At 39.0% G+C, this 17,308-nt stretch overlaps 1 protein-coding gene across 1 annotated transcript in view; it reads left to right on the plus strand.

Annotated features, from left to right (window-relative positions):
* Positions 1 to 532: 532 nt before the first annotated feature.
* The window catches only part of nell2a (neural EGFL like 2a), a gene marked incomplete at its 5' end in the record, with an annotated part of 83,319 nt that continues 66,543 nt past the window's right edge, over positions 533 to 17,308 (plus strand). Inside the window, 5 exons of the mRNA XM_079256066.1 lie at positions 533 to 584; positions 829 to 957; positions 13,587 to 13,737; positions 14,769 to 14,942; positions 15,619 to 15,715. Coding sequence (XP_079112192.1) covers positions 533 to 584; positions 829 to 957; positions 13,587 to 13,737; positions 14,769 to 14,942; positions 15,619 to 15,715 — 603 coding nt within the window. The remainder of the gene's footprint in view (positions 585 to 828; positions 958 to 13,586; positions 13,738 to 14,768; positions 14,943 to 15,618; positions 15,716 to 17,308) is intronic.

The raw sequence follows: 17,308 nt of genomic DNA on the forward strand, positions 1-17,308 counted from the left end.
GTTAGATAGAGCCAGACTTGACTGCAGAAGAGACGTCTTCACCACTAGGGGGGGTTGTTGCCCCCGTTTCCCCTGCTCCCCCCCTCTTTGAAGGGTTTCTATTCTCTTCCCTGTTTCCACTCCTCCCCTCTCAGTGGTCGCAGTTCTCTCTCTCGCTGCTGTAGGAGCGTCTGTTGAGCTGAGCAGCTCGCGCCCTGTCATCCACCTGTACTGCGGATGCTGATGGAGCAGACCTTGCTTTTCATGGAGTAATTTCCGCATCATTGCTATTTTTTTTTCTTTGTGTCTTAACTGGATTCGCCTTTTCTTTTCTTAAAAGAAATATTTATTTTCTTCTCTTTGCATCACTGGGCATCTGAAGTTGTGATGATGCCTCCGCTCAGCGTTTGGGATTGGTAATAGCTCCTTGTGCGAGGCTGATACATCAGTCGCCTGTAACTGAACAACGCCGTCTCTCGGAAGTGGATAAAACATGGACTAATTTAAAAAAAAAAAAAAAAAACATAGAGGGAAAAAAAACCCTACACTCATCATGGGATTATTACAGCTATTTCTGGTTTTCTGCATATGTTGCACCTCCTCAGGTAGGGCACCATGGCTGTCATAGATTTCACAGAAACAATCTCTTGCAACATGTAGCGTTAAAGATCAGACACTGATGGACATTCTTGTTAGAGAGCCTGTTATTCTGTGTAAAAAAATTCCTAAGTGCTTCTAAGCAGTAGCTGATCTGGACCTACCTGATCCTCTGACACTTGCAGGATTTGTATGATGTCCACTCCTGCTGATGACATCAGTTGGCTAATAATGTTTGTGTTTGTGAAGAAGTTGTAGGTTTTGGGGTTGACCCTGCCCTGCGCATCAACGTGTTTGATGAACTAATGCTTGGAGAAGGCTTTGATGGAGTTACTCAGGTCCAGGGCTTCCACAGCGAGTCTAGAGCTTTCCACTTCCAAGGTACTGAAACACACATTCACTCTATTTCTGTCTGAAGTTAAATGTGTCCACAAGAGGCTGTTCACATGTGAAGCTATGCTGACTGCATCCTGTTATGAGAATTACCACATTTACTCTTTTCTATCTGTTTGTGCAACTTGCAAGTGTGCTGCAGCATGATCCATTAATAACATCCTTTAAACAGATGTAAAAACTCTTATGAAACTGCTAACTGTTTGTGCATCAGCATAGAAGATGGATTTTCAGTCTTCTTCTGTAACATGAATGTGCTTTGGAGGCCTTCCACCTGCTGGAACAATAGGTAATATTAGGTCACGGAAAAGAGGGATGATGAGGGCAGCCAGTGGGTGGGAAACTGATTGTGTAAAAGTACTGTGGAATAAGTGAATTTAATTAGATTAGGCAGTGACTAAATCCTGTGTTTAACAAAGATATATTACATGAGCCTAGTGAATAAACATGCCTTAGGCTAGAATTTATCCATTTGTGATTTCTTTAGAGGGTGTCAGTAGCTTGGATGGTTTTTCTTTCCCAAAATATAAACGCAGAGAGTGAGTCATATGTCCATGTTTTCAATTGTAGAGCACTGTGTAGGCTAAATGTGTTATCTATGGTATTTAGTAAATGGAACTGTGCAAAATGGAGATTACAGTGCTGCTGTAGTGCTTGACTTTCACATGAATTTGTATTCATTTTAATTTTTGCCAGTATTATATCTCGGCAACTGAAGTCAGACATTCATTACAATCCAAATGATTCTCTTATCAGCTCCTTCACAGGAACTGAGATGCATATCACAACTCAGACAAAAGTAGCAACAAAGGAAATTGCTTTTGGCTTTGAGATCAGTAGTAAAACCAGGGATCAGGTGAAATAATAATCTTCCCAAGAATCATTCTATGTGCCAAAGTGTTGTTTTGGCTGAGAGAAACACCACAATCTTTTGTCGATATTTCTTCCCGCCTGCTTTGCAAATATCTCCCAATCTGCCAGTACAGCCGCTGAGAAAGCAGCACTTCTGCATGGTGCAGCAAGTCCAGCACCTCTGTTAAGGCAGGCCGTGTAGACAACACTGGTGCCCAATCAGATATTTAAGGGGCAGAAAGAGACGAAGAGGATGACGTAAAATAAGTAGAGATAAAAAAAAAGACAGATGTTAAAAAAAAACCCCAAAAAACTCCTGCTGTTTTTGTAACCATATGAAAATGACTGTTGTTGTGCGACTTGCACCTTTCCTTCATCAGCCCCCTATTTCTCTGGATTCCCTTTTCTAAGTACATGCAGTCACCCGGACAGACAAGGCGGTGTGTTATTTATGGCAGAACTCGCCTCCATCCTTCATTTGGGATGTCTGTGTTAAGTCAGAGCTATCGGATGAGGGGGAGACAGGCAGAGCTACACCGGCAGAGCAGACCTGGGCATTTGCTTGTTTGTTATCAGAAACAGACAGGGAGAGGCATATTGTGAGGAGATGCGGAGAGAAGGAAGCTGGTATAAGGCAGGAATGAGAAAGCTGTCTGCCAGATGTTTGATAGAGTGTGTTGATACCTCATGTATGGATGCTTTGCTGGCTGGGACCAGCAGACGGGCCCACAGTGACATTCCGACGCTCATTAGATAGTAGGCAGAACATATCCATGGCTGTCCCTACCACCGCCTGCCTGCCCGAAGGGAAGGCTGTTATCTCTGGGTGTTGGGTGAAAACAGGAGGAGGGGTGGAGTTGCTAAGAGCTGAAAGAGAGGTAGCCGGGAAAGATTGTAATTTACAGTGTTGAAATCTGAATTGTATATGTGCATATGGCTGTGCCCGATGACGTCGTATCTCAATCAACCAAAGTATGTTTATTTTTGTACGCCTGTGACAAAAAAAAAAAAAAAAAAAAAAAAAGAAACGCAGTGTGGATTCGGGGGATTGCTTTTTTAGCACACCCCTGCTGATGCTTTTGAAGGTAGCTGTCAGTGCTACATTACATGGCATTAGGAGAGGTGGACCTCAGAGACGGGCCGCATAGGGAGAGAGAAAAGCCCCCCAGGCTACGTTGCTCTAATGTCCCGATGCCAGGTGATGCACAGCCTCACCACAGAATTATCACGTCATTAGCACTTCCCCCACAGTTTTCAATACCTAGAAAACCAGATATCGCTTTGTATAAACAAAAAGAAAGGGGCCACACCCAGAAGCCCTCCCCTCCCCCAACACACTGACACCCAGTCTCTCATCCTCTCTAGCAACAAGGATATGAACCAAACTCATCAGAAGTCCAAGCAGCAGAGTTTAGAAGCATCATTTCAGCAGCTGTAACTGCATCTGTGTGTGTTTCTGTGTGTGTGTGTGTGTGTGTGTGTGTGTGTGTGTGTGTGTGTGTGTGTGTGTGTGTGTGTGTGTGTGTGTGTGAGAGAGAGAGAGTGAGAGAAAGTGAATCACTGTCAGTGAGGTGTTTCTCTGTTTGTTGTGATGATGATGTCGCTGACTGCAGTGATGGTTAAGTGTAATGGGATGGAAGAGACTCATCTATAATACAGCCATGTTCTGTGTGTGTGTGTGCTTTCTTGTGCACCTGCGTGAAGAGAAAAGCGACTGTGACTGTGTATGACTGTCAGTTTATCGTCCTGGATTAGTGTTTAGACCATAGATGTGTTTCTAATAAAGACTCTCCCCTAACATGCTGCGATAGTGACTGTCAAACCCGTGTTTGGGCTCAGGCCCATGCAACATGACTCTTCACCTTCACCGTGCTGAATAAATTCAGAAGCTGCAGAGCTACTTGTCCTGCAGTGTTTTAAATGGAAGCTTTGGTGGCTAAAAATGGAGATATTAACTGAAATAATTGAAAATATTAAAATATTGTGTTTAGTACGGGGCAAAATTTCAAATGTTAACATAAAACATATTAATTTATTTTTTAATGTGTCTACAACAAATTACTTTAAGTAGCTTCTGGTTAGAAATATGAGTACAAAGAACATCCTCATGGATTTATTGGTCCTTACAGTGATGTTTAAAAGAAATGTTGAAACAATACAGGGGTAAACATGCCACTTGTGGGAGTTTTTGAGTGATTATAGCTATTTCTTAATGTTGTGAAACTAGCTTCACAAGCAGTAGCAAATAAACCATTTTTAAGACTTCACTTTAGTGGTTTTGGACTTAAACATGAGAGAGAAATAAAAAAATATTCAGACAATTTGCCCTTAATATGAGCTAACAAACCTGCATCCCATGATGCTGATCATTGATATCTGTTTTGAGGAAGTACCTGGCTATGATACCCGCAGTGTTCAAATTTCAGGTTTTGTTGAAATAAATGTACCAAAAGGCAGCATTTATCATATTTTTTTTCCACCATTTCAGCATCATGTGTCACATTTTGTAATGTGACAAACTTAAAGAAGTGGATTTATTTTTTCTCATTGATCTACACACAGCCATCCTGCTGCTACCAGTAGTCTTTGCTAATAATATTTGACACAAATCAAATAGGCTAAATGGATTTAATGGACATAATTTATCAGGCACACACATCTGTCATCATGAAATCTCATGTTTGATATTTCACATCATGTGAAAATTAAGCCGTGAGCTCGAGGGAAGAATGCAGGAAGATTTCAGCAGCATTTGAAGCTCTTTAAAATACAACAGTGTCTTTAATTCCAAATTAAAAGAAGTGTGCAAACATCAACAGAATTCTGTGATCTGCCCGATGAATAATTAGTGATGAATGGCTTTGCTCAGACAGATAACCCACAAGCTAATGGTTAATATGAATGAGGTCCAGAGTTCCTTTGTGGAGATGGTAGATGTGCCTTTTGGCACACAATATGCCAACAGGCACATGAATAAAATGCAAACCATGAGAAGCAAAATCTTCTCATCTGACGGAACGCAAACCTTTTTTGTCAGCAGTATACATGGAGGATAGCAGACCCTCATCAATACCATCCCTACAGCCAAATTTAGCTGATGTTATGTTTTTCTGTGACAAACAATGTGAGTTGTCAACTGGATTGATGGATGCATTAAAATATTAAATAAAACTCAGGATATCAGACTTTACCTGAAATATATTGCAAAGAAAATAGACGGAAACCTCTGGGAAGGTCCTTTTTCATCCCTTTAAAATTGTACCAAAAATCCCCAAAATATGCCTTTGCTTATTTTCCACTGAACAGTGAAACCATGAATAATGAACACATGAGAGAAAAATAATGCATTTTAACATTTAGCTCCTGGCACTAGTGGAGATTTCAGCATAACACATAAATCTTGCTTTTCTGTGAAACAGAAATGGATGGAAACAACCTTTTTGCCTCTTATTGACTATGGAGATGGATTGTATACGAATGCTTTTGCTCATTGTCTCAGCATGCCAGACAGTGTGGACCATGTGGCACTGACATTCATTACAAACCATTGTGCTCTCGGTTCTAAGGTTATCTGGACGTCTTTATGTCCTCAGCACCTCAGTCATTTGTATGTGTTCCTTTACAAAAGCATTGTTGGTATCATTCCATCCTAGTTTCCTTGTCTTTTAACAAGAATACACAGAAGTCACTGTCTCTGATCTGTGAATGCTCTGCAACTTGTTGTCCCTAAAGGACGAACTAAACTGGACAATAAAGCATTTGGCTTTTCAGCACCTATTTCTAACAAATTATAATATCAACTTGTAGTTCAAGTCCTTGTTACACTGAATGACGTTAAAGTTCTTGTAGTCTACCTTGTTTATGTGAACTTGTTTTACATGAGCAAGTTTTAAAGTTGTACATTATTAAGTGTTTCCTGTTTAATGCAACTCCACTGTTGCCATTTTGGCCAGATCTACCTTGCAAAAGAGATCTTGGATCTCTGTGAGTCTAACCTGGTTGAATAAAGGCTAAGTTTGAAAAATTCCTCTAATTTTGGATGAAACTGGTCAAAATGACGTCACCTCATGTTGCTTAGTTTAAAAGATAATACTAAATCAACAAAAAGGTCATCCGCATTCTTTCACCTTTTTTGTTGGAAGTGTTATACTGTACATCCCTTGCCTTGGAGCAGCGCTGTTGTATCTATAGGATACATGCTTATCACATAAAGTAGTTTAGCCTTCTCTCTTTCCAGTTGTGGCTACATAGAGAGTCAATCTGTAAGTGGTGGGAAATAACACACTCCAAAGTTAAGCTTAAGCTAATATGAAGCTTTTAAAGTCTGAGCCAGACAGATCAGTTGGGTTTTTCTGAGTTAAAGACCTCTTAGTCTAAAATTCCCTCTTTGTACTTCCACAGAGAACATTTTCTTGCAGAGCCACAGTACAGGTATAGTTTCACAAAGTCCTTAAAAGAGTCCAAAGAATAAAATTCAGTTTGTGGAAGATTCCAAGTTTAACATAAACTATTAAATGTTTAAAGAGCACATGGTGGACAACCCTTTAGCTAAAGCTAAGCTGCTTAAAGAAAACATTTATGTGGTGCACAAAAAACCCCCCTTAAACATCTGTTTTTTTTAAAATGATTGATTGCTAATCTAATAAGAATCTTAGCTGAGCTTTGAGTGTGTAAATATATATTTTTTGTATTCACCTTGATCTACATACTATTTTTTGTGGTATTTTTTATGTTTTTAAAGAGGAAGTTTCCAAGTCTTTTCAATCTTTTGACTGACATTATCCCAACTCCCTGAGGTCAAAGTCATTTTTGCTTGCTGTGTTCTGAGGCAAACCTGATCCTGTGCTCCACACAGGAGCCCCAGTGACCATGGAGAGAAAGAGATTTCCATCCCCTCGGGGCAGTTATACAGTTGGGTGGCTGGAAGGCTGTCATTAGCTCTGTGTATGTGTGAATGTCAGACAGGCGGTCACTGAGGAGCCGATCTGAGAATTGGGGAGAAATTGCTGGCCCAAGCAGTCCTGGAGGTGCCCTTGTCTCAGTTTAGTATTTGTTCCAGAAGAGCAGAGACACAGCGGGGTGGGGGGATGATTCACAAATGCAAATTGCCTGTATACAATGTAACACAGCTCTACAGGTCGAAGTCATTGGCATATTTACATTTTAACTCAAGCTTTTAGACTGCTTTCAGAAATGATTGCAAATGAACCCGTTTAGTATGCTGTGTGTGGTGCACATTATGAACATTTTCTTAGAGCGACAACTAAAACAAAAGCTGTATGGACTAAATGAAAACACACAAACACAAAAAATGTTGTGGATATCACACATTCTCTAATTTGATTGCAAATTCTCTGACTCAGTTCATTATATTCCATGGGTGAGAGATGGCAAATAAATATGTATCTTTAATCAATCTCCTTTCTAAGTACCTAAACATCACTGAAAAACTATTAATCCTGAGTCCAATGATCAGAACTGTAGATTAGACTGTTTTCAATAACAGGCTACAAAGTCTGAGGATAAAGTCCTCACAGCAGTCCGGCTCTGAACACTGACACCACTTTGTTCAGATATCATAGTCCTGTCCCTCCTAATGTTTCCCCATGTCCTTATGTTTTCTGATGTTTCTGTCTGTCCTTCTAATGATGCTGCTCCACATGCCTTTAAATTGTCCCTCAGGGGTAAATAAAGCGTTGAATTGAATTTCTCTTTGAAGCCATCCTACACTCTAGAAGCAGATGGTGCTGAAACAGAACCACTCCTGTTACATCAGCAAGGGTCCAGTAAAACTAGTGTAGTAAAACAGTTAGTCTGCAACAAGTCTTTCATCCATCTTTTATCTTTTAAACCTGTTTAGGGAAAGTTTTCAGAATTCAGCATTTGTTGTCTAAAAGCCTCTGACACCTCTCTGGTGGTAGTTCTGATCATCAGTCTCCCGGGGCTGCGCACTCTGCAAAGGTCTTCATTGGGGCTAGAACATGTTGCTTGTATGTCAGTCCATATTTTCTATTAAATATTTGTTCTGTTTCAGGTTGTTCTCATGCTTATAATCCCTACAACATTTTAAACTTAGTTTTCTGAAACTGGATAAAAATTGTTGCACTGACATACTTAGGCATAATCTGACTACACTTTTAATGCCTCCAGAGTCAAGGGCAGAGAAGTATCCTGACAGCATGCTGAAGTACCCTGACAGCATGAAACTGTACATCAATGCACTTGATGTACAGTTTCACTGTCGTACAGTGATCCTTGGTCCTGGTTATTGTGGTCTCCTTTGGGTTTTAGAAGTTTCCCTGCTGCAACACACTAGTCTCAACACAGTGGGGAATTAGTAAATCTGAGTCAGATGTGTAGCAGCAGGGAAACTTCTTAACCCTGCAGGACTCTGGCCCTCGAAGAGGAGGTTTGAGGATCTGTGTTGCAGGGTGTTTTATTTCACCACTATGGGGGAATATTCAGCCTGGTAAGGATTTTGTAAAATTATTCAAGCATGTTTATTTTATTTACTTTCAATAGTGGTGACTTCTAGGTCAGCCTGAATGTCTCCCTTTCCTGCAATCCACAATAACCCTTATGAACTTTTCATATTAAGTTTTTTATAGTGTCCATTAAACATCTGAAGAACTTCATGATTGCCCATTTTCATGGTTGTACAACGCCCAACTAGATCTGTTAAATTCCACGACAAAATATTTGGTGTTGCAGGTTTTTTTTTGATAACATAACTGCCAATGTAAGTAAAATAAAAATCCATTTAGGTTGCCATTAACTCTGAATAGGACTATGTGCTGGTGGTGAAGTGACCAACATTTGGAGATTCTTCCATAAAGGTTTCTGGTGGTGTGTTTGCTCCATTTCTATTGATGTGTTTTTCTTTTTTGCGCCGCCCTCTTCGCAGGCGCATGGTGGTTTTCACTGAAAACTTATTCTGGATAAACTGTGATTGAACCACAAAATTCAACACAGACTGCATGAACCCTTTTTTCTCCTTCAGCATTTGAATCACTGCTATTTTAGAGAGCTGTGAAAATGGACTTTCTTCTATTTGCCTTTTATCCAAAGTAAATAAAATATGTAAAATGGCTGAATCGTTTTCATTTTGAATGCAGATGTTCAGATACAGAAGTCTGCTCATTCAAACAATTTTTATTAACCAAATATGTCATAGCCTTGCAACTATGCTACTTGATCTTTTGCAACAGGCATGCAATTTAAGTTTTACTTTAAAAAGAAAACATTGAACTTTGAATTAAATGAATATTTTTACAAGTTTGTTTAAATGTCATTACATATATACCTGTTTACACCAAACTTAAGTAATTTTCTGTGTTGCATTTGTTCCCTTACTGGCCTAAAAAATACTGAACCATGAACTTAAAACCGAGTTATGTACCAATCTGCGATTCTATTACATCTCAAGTGTTTGGAGTTGCAGATTAGCCTAAGTGTCTGTGGTAATAGTTTGTGTGTGTTGTAGTCTACACCTGTTTTGCAGCTGCATCTGAGAGTGTTGGCAGTAATGAGGGGTTTGGGGTTTGCTGCTGTGGGGAGTTTCTCATCGTTCTAATTCCTCTGGAGAGACTTTTTCTTGAGTAACCGATATCCCTCTGTGCTCAGCCTGCTAAATTAAATGACCTGTTTAAAATGCACAGTTACTTTTCAAAATAAAAAAACATGCATCATGCAGTTTTGCATAGTTTGTCTGCTGATTTGATCTGCTTGCGTAATCAGATCATTCTTGGCTCTGTGTTTTTCACACATCTCATGCCTCACATATCCTTAACTGGTAAAAAAAAAAAATTCTTATTAGCAAAATGTTGCAAAGATGTAAGAGGTGTTGTTTTGATCCGAGAATCCACTGAATTACAAATTGAAAGTCCTTAGTATTCCCCGACAAAACTGGATACCAGTGGTTCTGCCTTTAGGCACAATTTCCTCCAGAAAACAAACAAATTTAAAACAAAACATCTCAACATATATTTCTATCAGTCTTCAGAGCCTAAAGGATGAAAACGTGATTTTTATTGTGTACTGTTACTATAGATTTTCACATATATAGTTTGTAATTGTAGTTAGCTGAATTAAGGTATGTGGAAAAAAAAGGCCTCTGGTACAGCTAGATTCTCACGCTCTGCTGCATGGCAACTGCTCTAAATGCTGAACATGTGAACTAGTGATTGCAACACTTCCAATACCCTTCAATTCAGTGATGGAAATGTGTGGGGGTGACAACAAGTGTGTGTGTATTGGTGGTCAGCCAAAATAAGACCATTAGACACTCTTAGATTAAAGGTGAACCTGTAGGATAGAAATCATAGCCTCAGTGTAGCTATTAAAACACAATAAGCCCAGGAGATAAGATTATTCTGTAGCCCAAAGCTGTTTTTCCTCGGGACGCAACTGAGCCCGAGGCTTTTAAAGATCTCTTGTCAGCCAGTAAAACTCTGCACCATTTCCCCACAATCAGCTGGTTCTCATAGCCTTCAAACAACTTAAATAGATGACAACAGCTATGTTACCTCACTGAAAATTTGCTGATTAGAATTCAATGCCCTAGATAATCATTTTCCAGCTACTTTGCGTCAGTATTTCACATCAGAGTGGTCGTTAGGAGCAGGTGGCTGCCCCATCGAGGAGCCTGCCAATAGATAATCGACCAAAGACCCCCTCAGCAGGGCCACATTGATTTGGCAAAAGGGAATGCTGTGTGGCACATTGCAGCATAAGCTTATCCACTGCTCTTTCGTGTATGTTTGCAAGGCATCCAGAAGTGCTGCTTTAGCTGTCCTATCTTGATTCTTGAAATCACGGCTTCATATCACAGTGTAGACTATTACTTCCTAAGTAAGTGAGCTGAGGTCACCACCCTTTAATCCCCCAAATTACAATTTGCAATGACCTTTTGGCCTTTAAGCGTAAAGACTGGTGATGAAAGTCATCCACTTATAGGTCAAAGGTTCTACTAAATTGTAGAGAAGGCTAGCTGTAGAGTTCACTTGGACCTCACCATCCCCCCCCTGTTTCATCAACCATCTCTCAATATGAGCCCCGCCCTGACACCTGCTCCTACTGGGCTCATTTTGCTCATGATTGAGATGTCGTGGTACTCTTTGTTCACTCATGGTGTGGTAATTTACTCACCAGCGCACATGATCAAAGGCATATCATATCTTTAACTGGAAGAGTTTTCTTAAAAGAAAATGCAGTCTGGTTATGCACACTGAGTTTTATTAAAAAGAAAAGCTTAGAAACACTAAATCAAATAAAAAAAGAAACATATCTGTATCTTAAACTAGGATCAAAAGAAAAGTATTTTCCAAGAATTTCTGAGATTATATTTAACAGTGTTTCTATTTGGTTACTAAGCAGATTTTGCCAGTTGAAGCTGTTGCAGCCGTTGAACCATCTGTCTCACCTCAGCCAATGACACTGGGACGATACCCAAATAGTGATGCAAAATTAATGAAAATCTCTGTGCATCTTCTTTGCAAGGCACAAATTTATAGAACATGTTTGTTTTAGACAGAAGTGACTAAAAAAAAAAAAAAACAAAAGCTGTTGATGGGCATATAAGCCTCATCACGAAGAGGTTACAGCATCCATGGTGTGTGTGCACTGAGATTATAACAACAGATTGGAAATATGCTCTTCATGATGGCATAGTTTTATTATTTACTATATATACATTCATTATTTTAAGCATTTCATATTTATATGCCGTCCATCCTTCTTGCCATCGCAGTGGGTTAATTGGATACTCCTACCAGCTGGTACTAATGTTGATACACAGAGGAAAACCTGCCATGCTAGCTTCCTGGAGTGCTTAAGTATGCCAGGGCATCTTGCATGCAACCCATAGCTGGAAGTGAACCCTTTGATGTGATTGCTTCTGAGAAACGTCATAATTTATTGATGTTTCCATTAAAGTAGCGTAGAGATCAGCTGCAGAGAAAGAAGGGGACACATTGCTGGAACAGGAAACTTACAAAGTAATGACACACACAATTTACAGAAAAAGTCTGTTCCATTGAGTCTGACGTCATCATTCTTTCTGGAGTATTTCTTTCATGAAGTACTCAGATTCATATATAAATACTAAACCAAAAGAAATGGTTTATTTATCTGATGGAATATTTGGCATGTCATTTAATAATCCTGTTATTCACAACTTTATTAATGATATTTTAACAATGTCAGAGAGAAATGATATTGTTACAGGATGAACTTCATTAGAATAGTCCAAGAATATATGGTTTTTTTTTTTTTTTAAAGTCACTGTTTAAGTCTACTGTTGTGGCCTGGATTTACCCTTTTACAGTCTTTGTTCAGTGAAGCTGCAGAAGCCTCTGACTGAAGAGACTTCGTTGTTAATTCACTTGTTATGTAGATGGTCTGCTTTGTTGTCTTTTGTGTTTGTCATCTGATGCAACACTCATCTTTGCACAGACCAGGGGGGCCAAAGTACTCCTCAGCACACAGCCAGGCTCTTTTTCAGCTTCTTTAGCATCTTTGAGGCTCTGGCTCTGATGCTGCTGCCTCAACAGATGGCTGCAGAGCAGACTGCATTCTCCACCACTGACTTCTAGAAGATATGCAACATCATGTGAAGACTTTTAATGATCTAAGCATCCTCAAGAAGTGAAGTTTACTTGTAAATATTTCTCATGTAAGATAAATGGTTCTTTTTGTGAAAAGAGAGAGTTTTTTTGATACAGAAAGAACATTTGGATGGAGGATAAACAGGCCTGTAAACCATTGCCTGAGTATCTTAGGCAATAGCTTAATCATTATGGCAAATTATGTTATGTAACCAGTAGTGATTTAGCTATAGTCTGTATTAAAAGTAGATATGCACAATTATAAAATGTTATGATTATAATTTTTCAGGCCAATATGGGAGTTTATTGTGTTTATTGCTGATTTTTTAATTAGTGAAGAAAAATGTATGTGGATTTCTATGCTGGAAACATCAACTGTTTACTGGTCGAGGCGAGTAAACAATACACAATGTAAAATATGTACATTATGAAGAACAGCAGTTTTAAGCCAGTTTTAATCATATTTTACTGTGGTGAGAATTCTGATAGATCATCTGGAGTATCAAATGACAATTAAATTTAATAGGTTTTATTCCTTGGAAGGAGGTGTTTCCATCCACAGAGAGCAATATGCTGACTGCTCAGGGAAAGGCAGAATTCTCAGCACAGTATCATTTATATGCATGGCTAAATAGAGTTATGTGACCTAATTTAAAGGACAGAATGTGAGATCACCTCTGAAACAGGAATTATATCTTCCACAATATCTTCCTAGTAGATACTTTTTGGTGCAAAAAAGCATACGGATTGAAGGACAGTGCACAGAAAAATCCTGTATTCCCTACCAATCAGTTAATTAAATGATTATTCTTAAAAAAAACTGTTAATGTTATAAAACATTAATGATGTTCGACATCATCTAACTGTATTCTATGATAAACAAAGTTATTTATTTGATTTAAAGCAGGGAATAATTTAAACTGATTGTATTTTTGCCTGTGTCTTTATGAGTCCATAACTGCAAAACATATTATAATAAACCAGGTTTTTACAAACAGTTGTATCATACATGGCTAGTTGTCTTCATATCTTCTGTATTTTCTTTTCGAGCTGTTTCATGATTGACAGCAAAGACACTTTCTTAAATTTATGATAGGAAAAAAAAGACTTTTATTTAGGACTAAATTTAATTAATACCTGTAATTTCTGTCCTCATTTTAGGATCCTCAAGGGAAGTGAAAGCTCCTGTGGATGTCTCAGAGCAAATGGTTCAGAAGCTTAAAGGCAAGAATGAGTTTACTGTTCTGGCAACCCTCAAACAGGATCATCTCAACTCTGGAGTCATCCTCTCCATCCATCACTCTGAGCACAGGTATGATCGGTGCATGCCATCATGCTATCACATGTCTTGGTACACACACACACTGATAGCATGGCCAGGTATAAACACAAAACTAAGTGCACAAACGTGCATTTTTAATAGCACATAAGAGGGTATTTGGAGGAAAACCTGGTAGAGAATTTTGTTATCAATTTTGTGATATCAGTGCACTTACAATCTTATATTTTATAAGCATTTAGACGTTTTTCACAGTAGTTGAATACACAAAGCAAATCAGCCTAAATGTCAGTGTATCATTCACAGTCTATCAAAGACGCAAGCATGAACTCTGTAATTGTAAGTTGAAAACTGATGAGAGCAAACCCGCAGTTGGTATGTTAATGTTTCCATTAGTTTGGGGTAGCTGAGCCGTTGGATGATCAGAACAGCAATCTGAGTTTCACATAATGCACTGATTGAACAGTTTGTACATTAAAGTCGGTCCTGAGAAGGAAGCTCACAGGGATGTTAATGACTTTCCCCACTACTGATTAGCTTTCTCAGCCATTCATATGCTATAAAGCAGCGCTGCATGATTTCATTTGGAAATGTGACAAGGACTAATTCAACATCAGAAATGTAAGCGAGTGCATTTATAGAGGCAGGATTAATGTGCATGCATGGCTAGGGGAGAGTAAATCTATTAGATGTGGTTTGCAGATAAATCAATTCCATTGCTACACTTGCATGAGCATCTATTTTTCTTTTGAATAATGTTTCTGGCAAAGAACTCTACTTTAAATAAGTCTGCCTTTAAAAGCAGAGGTGACGAGTGTGTACTGGCAGCTCCCTCCATTAGTGTCCCTCTGCTGGGTGAATCTCAGTGGTGTGGAGAAAAGGATTCTCCTTGAATACTAATACTCCATTGTAAAAAAGTTAAACCGCTACATGTGGGCCATTGTTGTGTGTTGCTGATGTTGGGCTTGGTTTGGTTGCTAACGCGATTAAATTCTAAATAGTGTTGCAGATTAAAGGAATATAAGTACACTTCTTAAAAACAATTGAGGCCTCTTATTCTTTAGATTTCTGGAGCTTGAGAGCAGTGGACAGCGCAGTGAGTTGCGCCTTCATTACCGCACCAAAAGCCAACAAGACCACACTGAAGTGTTCCCTTACAGCCTGGCTGACGACCAGTGGCACAAGGTCTCTGTGGCCGTCAGCGCCTCTCATGTCATATTACACGTGGACTGCAACAGGTAAGATGTTAGCGATACATATACAGCATATATCTAAGACAATGAGGAGGTCCTTCACCTTGATAATGCATTAAAACTAATATTTGTTCTGAACTGCAACAGGGATCAGCTGTAATGGGTCGGCTGGATCAGGAAACCCTACTTGACCCCTTTAAATCTGAGTTTAATATGCATTGAAGGCTTTTTTCTTTTTATAACAACTTACAGCGTAACATTTAATAACTATTATAGACAAGAGAAAAAGAGTGGTAATTATTAAATGTTTTTTGTTTGGTAAGGTTGTTTTGCAATCTAAGTTTATGGGACTTTACTTTCTCACTGTGACTTCTTCATTTTGTCCTCAGTTAGTCGTCTCTCATGTCCGATGAAGGTTAAGCACACCTTGAATAAACTTGCATTATATGTGCACCTGCTGTATTGGTTGACTGGAATGTGGTTGTTTGTGAGTGATTCTCCTTGGCACAATAAAAGAAGCAGACGGTGTCCCCGTGTGTGCTGCAGGAAGCATGTGGCCGTATATATATTCCTTGGGGAGTAAGTTAACGGTGGGATTTAAAAAGGGCAGGACCTGCAGGATAGAACAAATATCATGCAGGTTGTTGTTTTTTTTTTGCTTGTTTGCTTTTACATTTTTTATTTTAAGCTGTTTTGACCCCTTTGCGTATGTGTTTTTCAGGATCTATGAGCGGGTGGTGGAAGCCCCCTTCATGGACATACCTGAGTACACTTCCTTCTGGCTTGGACAGAGAAATGCTGCCCATGGCTTCTTCAAGGTTAATGCTGCATTGCAAGATTCTGTCTTAAAATAAATTACTGCTGATGCCTGTCTTGATTTGTCATATTAAAAGGCGATAAATCATTTAGAACAGTGAGAGCTCTATCTTGTCACTCCCCGTGCACTTGGTTTATGTCATGTCTCTGTCTTTGTTTGTCTTGTTTGGTTTTTATTTATTATAGCTTTTGGGTTTAATTGCATTCATTTCTCTGGGTTTAGCATTTTAATTTAGGAGCTGCTTTGCCTCGGAATAGACTTTATTTTATTTCCTTTCCTTTTTTCTGTCATTGTTGGCTCCCTTTCCTTTAGTCTGCAGCTAAGCTCAGTGCAATTATCTCAGCTACCCCAGAACACTGCTTTTGGAGGCATCATTAAACGGCCTCTGGACTCTGCTCATTTAACTTAGTCTACAGCATTGTTCATAAGGCAGAGAGACAGAGACATACACAGTACATCGCCTGTTTTAGACTCCACTACACTTCAGAGTTTCTTACCTGGGGAGATGTGTTTCGGGCACAATGTCAGCTTACCTGCAGCTGTTTCTATTTTAATCAGTCAGCTTGTGACTTACTTTTTGTTCGATGTCATGATGCTTTTGTATGCATGTACCTGTTAGTACTCTGAACATTGTGAGCTGGTGTTTGCATTTCATCCATGTTAATTGGTTGATGAAAGAAGCTTGGAAGGCCAACCGCTGATGCTGTCATGCGGCAGCTCTCTGTAACCTCGATCAGTTGGGAAGGCTCATCTCATTTTCATAGCTGTGTCGCAGTTCAACACATATCCTCTTTCAGCGACGTGGTAAAATATCTTTATCTGTGGTATCCTACTTATTGAGGGACACCTGTTCTATCAGTTCCATTGGTAATACCTTAATTAGTCACAGAAGAGGCAAAGTATTCCCCTCTCTACTTCAAACAGATCATTATTTTGTGACTCCAAAAATGTTAAATTCAATAAATATTTGAATAGGTGAATTTTAATATGAAAAAAAAGCAGTGATGGAGCAGACAGTACCCTTAAGTAAGATGAAAGATCTGACTTTTTCCTGTGCTGATTGTAGCTGTGCAATTAAAGCCTCATAAGTGTAATAACACTAACAGTTAACTAGCTTATGTATGTGATATTTTCACACTATTATATCTATCTCTTCAATGTTTTACACAGCCACTGTGCATTTGGTATGTTAATGTAAACTGTTGATAGTATGACGCACTGATGTGATAAAACAGTTTCATTTCACCTCACGTTATACCGTCCAGTCTCACACAAACACAAACATCATCAGAGCACACATATGTGTTTTCTGTTACTTTTATGACAATGCCTGGTTTAAGGGTGAGGCTGTAACTAATTCTGTAAATCAGTTTTTCTGCTGAGAGTCCTCTACCAGATTACGATACCCAACAGGCTCTGGTTGGAGATGCGTTCAAATGAAACAGTTGTTAAACATGTTAAATATTCTCTTCACATCTGATGGTATTATAGTCTAAAATATGCCAGTTTTTCTTTTTTTTTCTTTCTTTTTTTTTTTTTTTAACCTTTATATAAATCCCCACTTTCTTGTTTGGGGAATTTCTCTGAAGAATAA

Source organism: Telmatherina bonti (assembly GCF_933228915.1).
Source record: "Telmatherina bonti genome assembly, chromosome: 2".
NCBI classification, from domain to species: Eukaryota; Metazoa; Chordata; class Actinopteri; order Atheriniformes; family Telmatherinidae; genus Telmatherina; species Telmatherina bonti.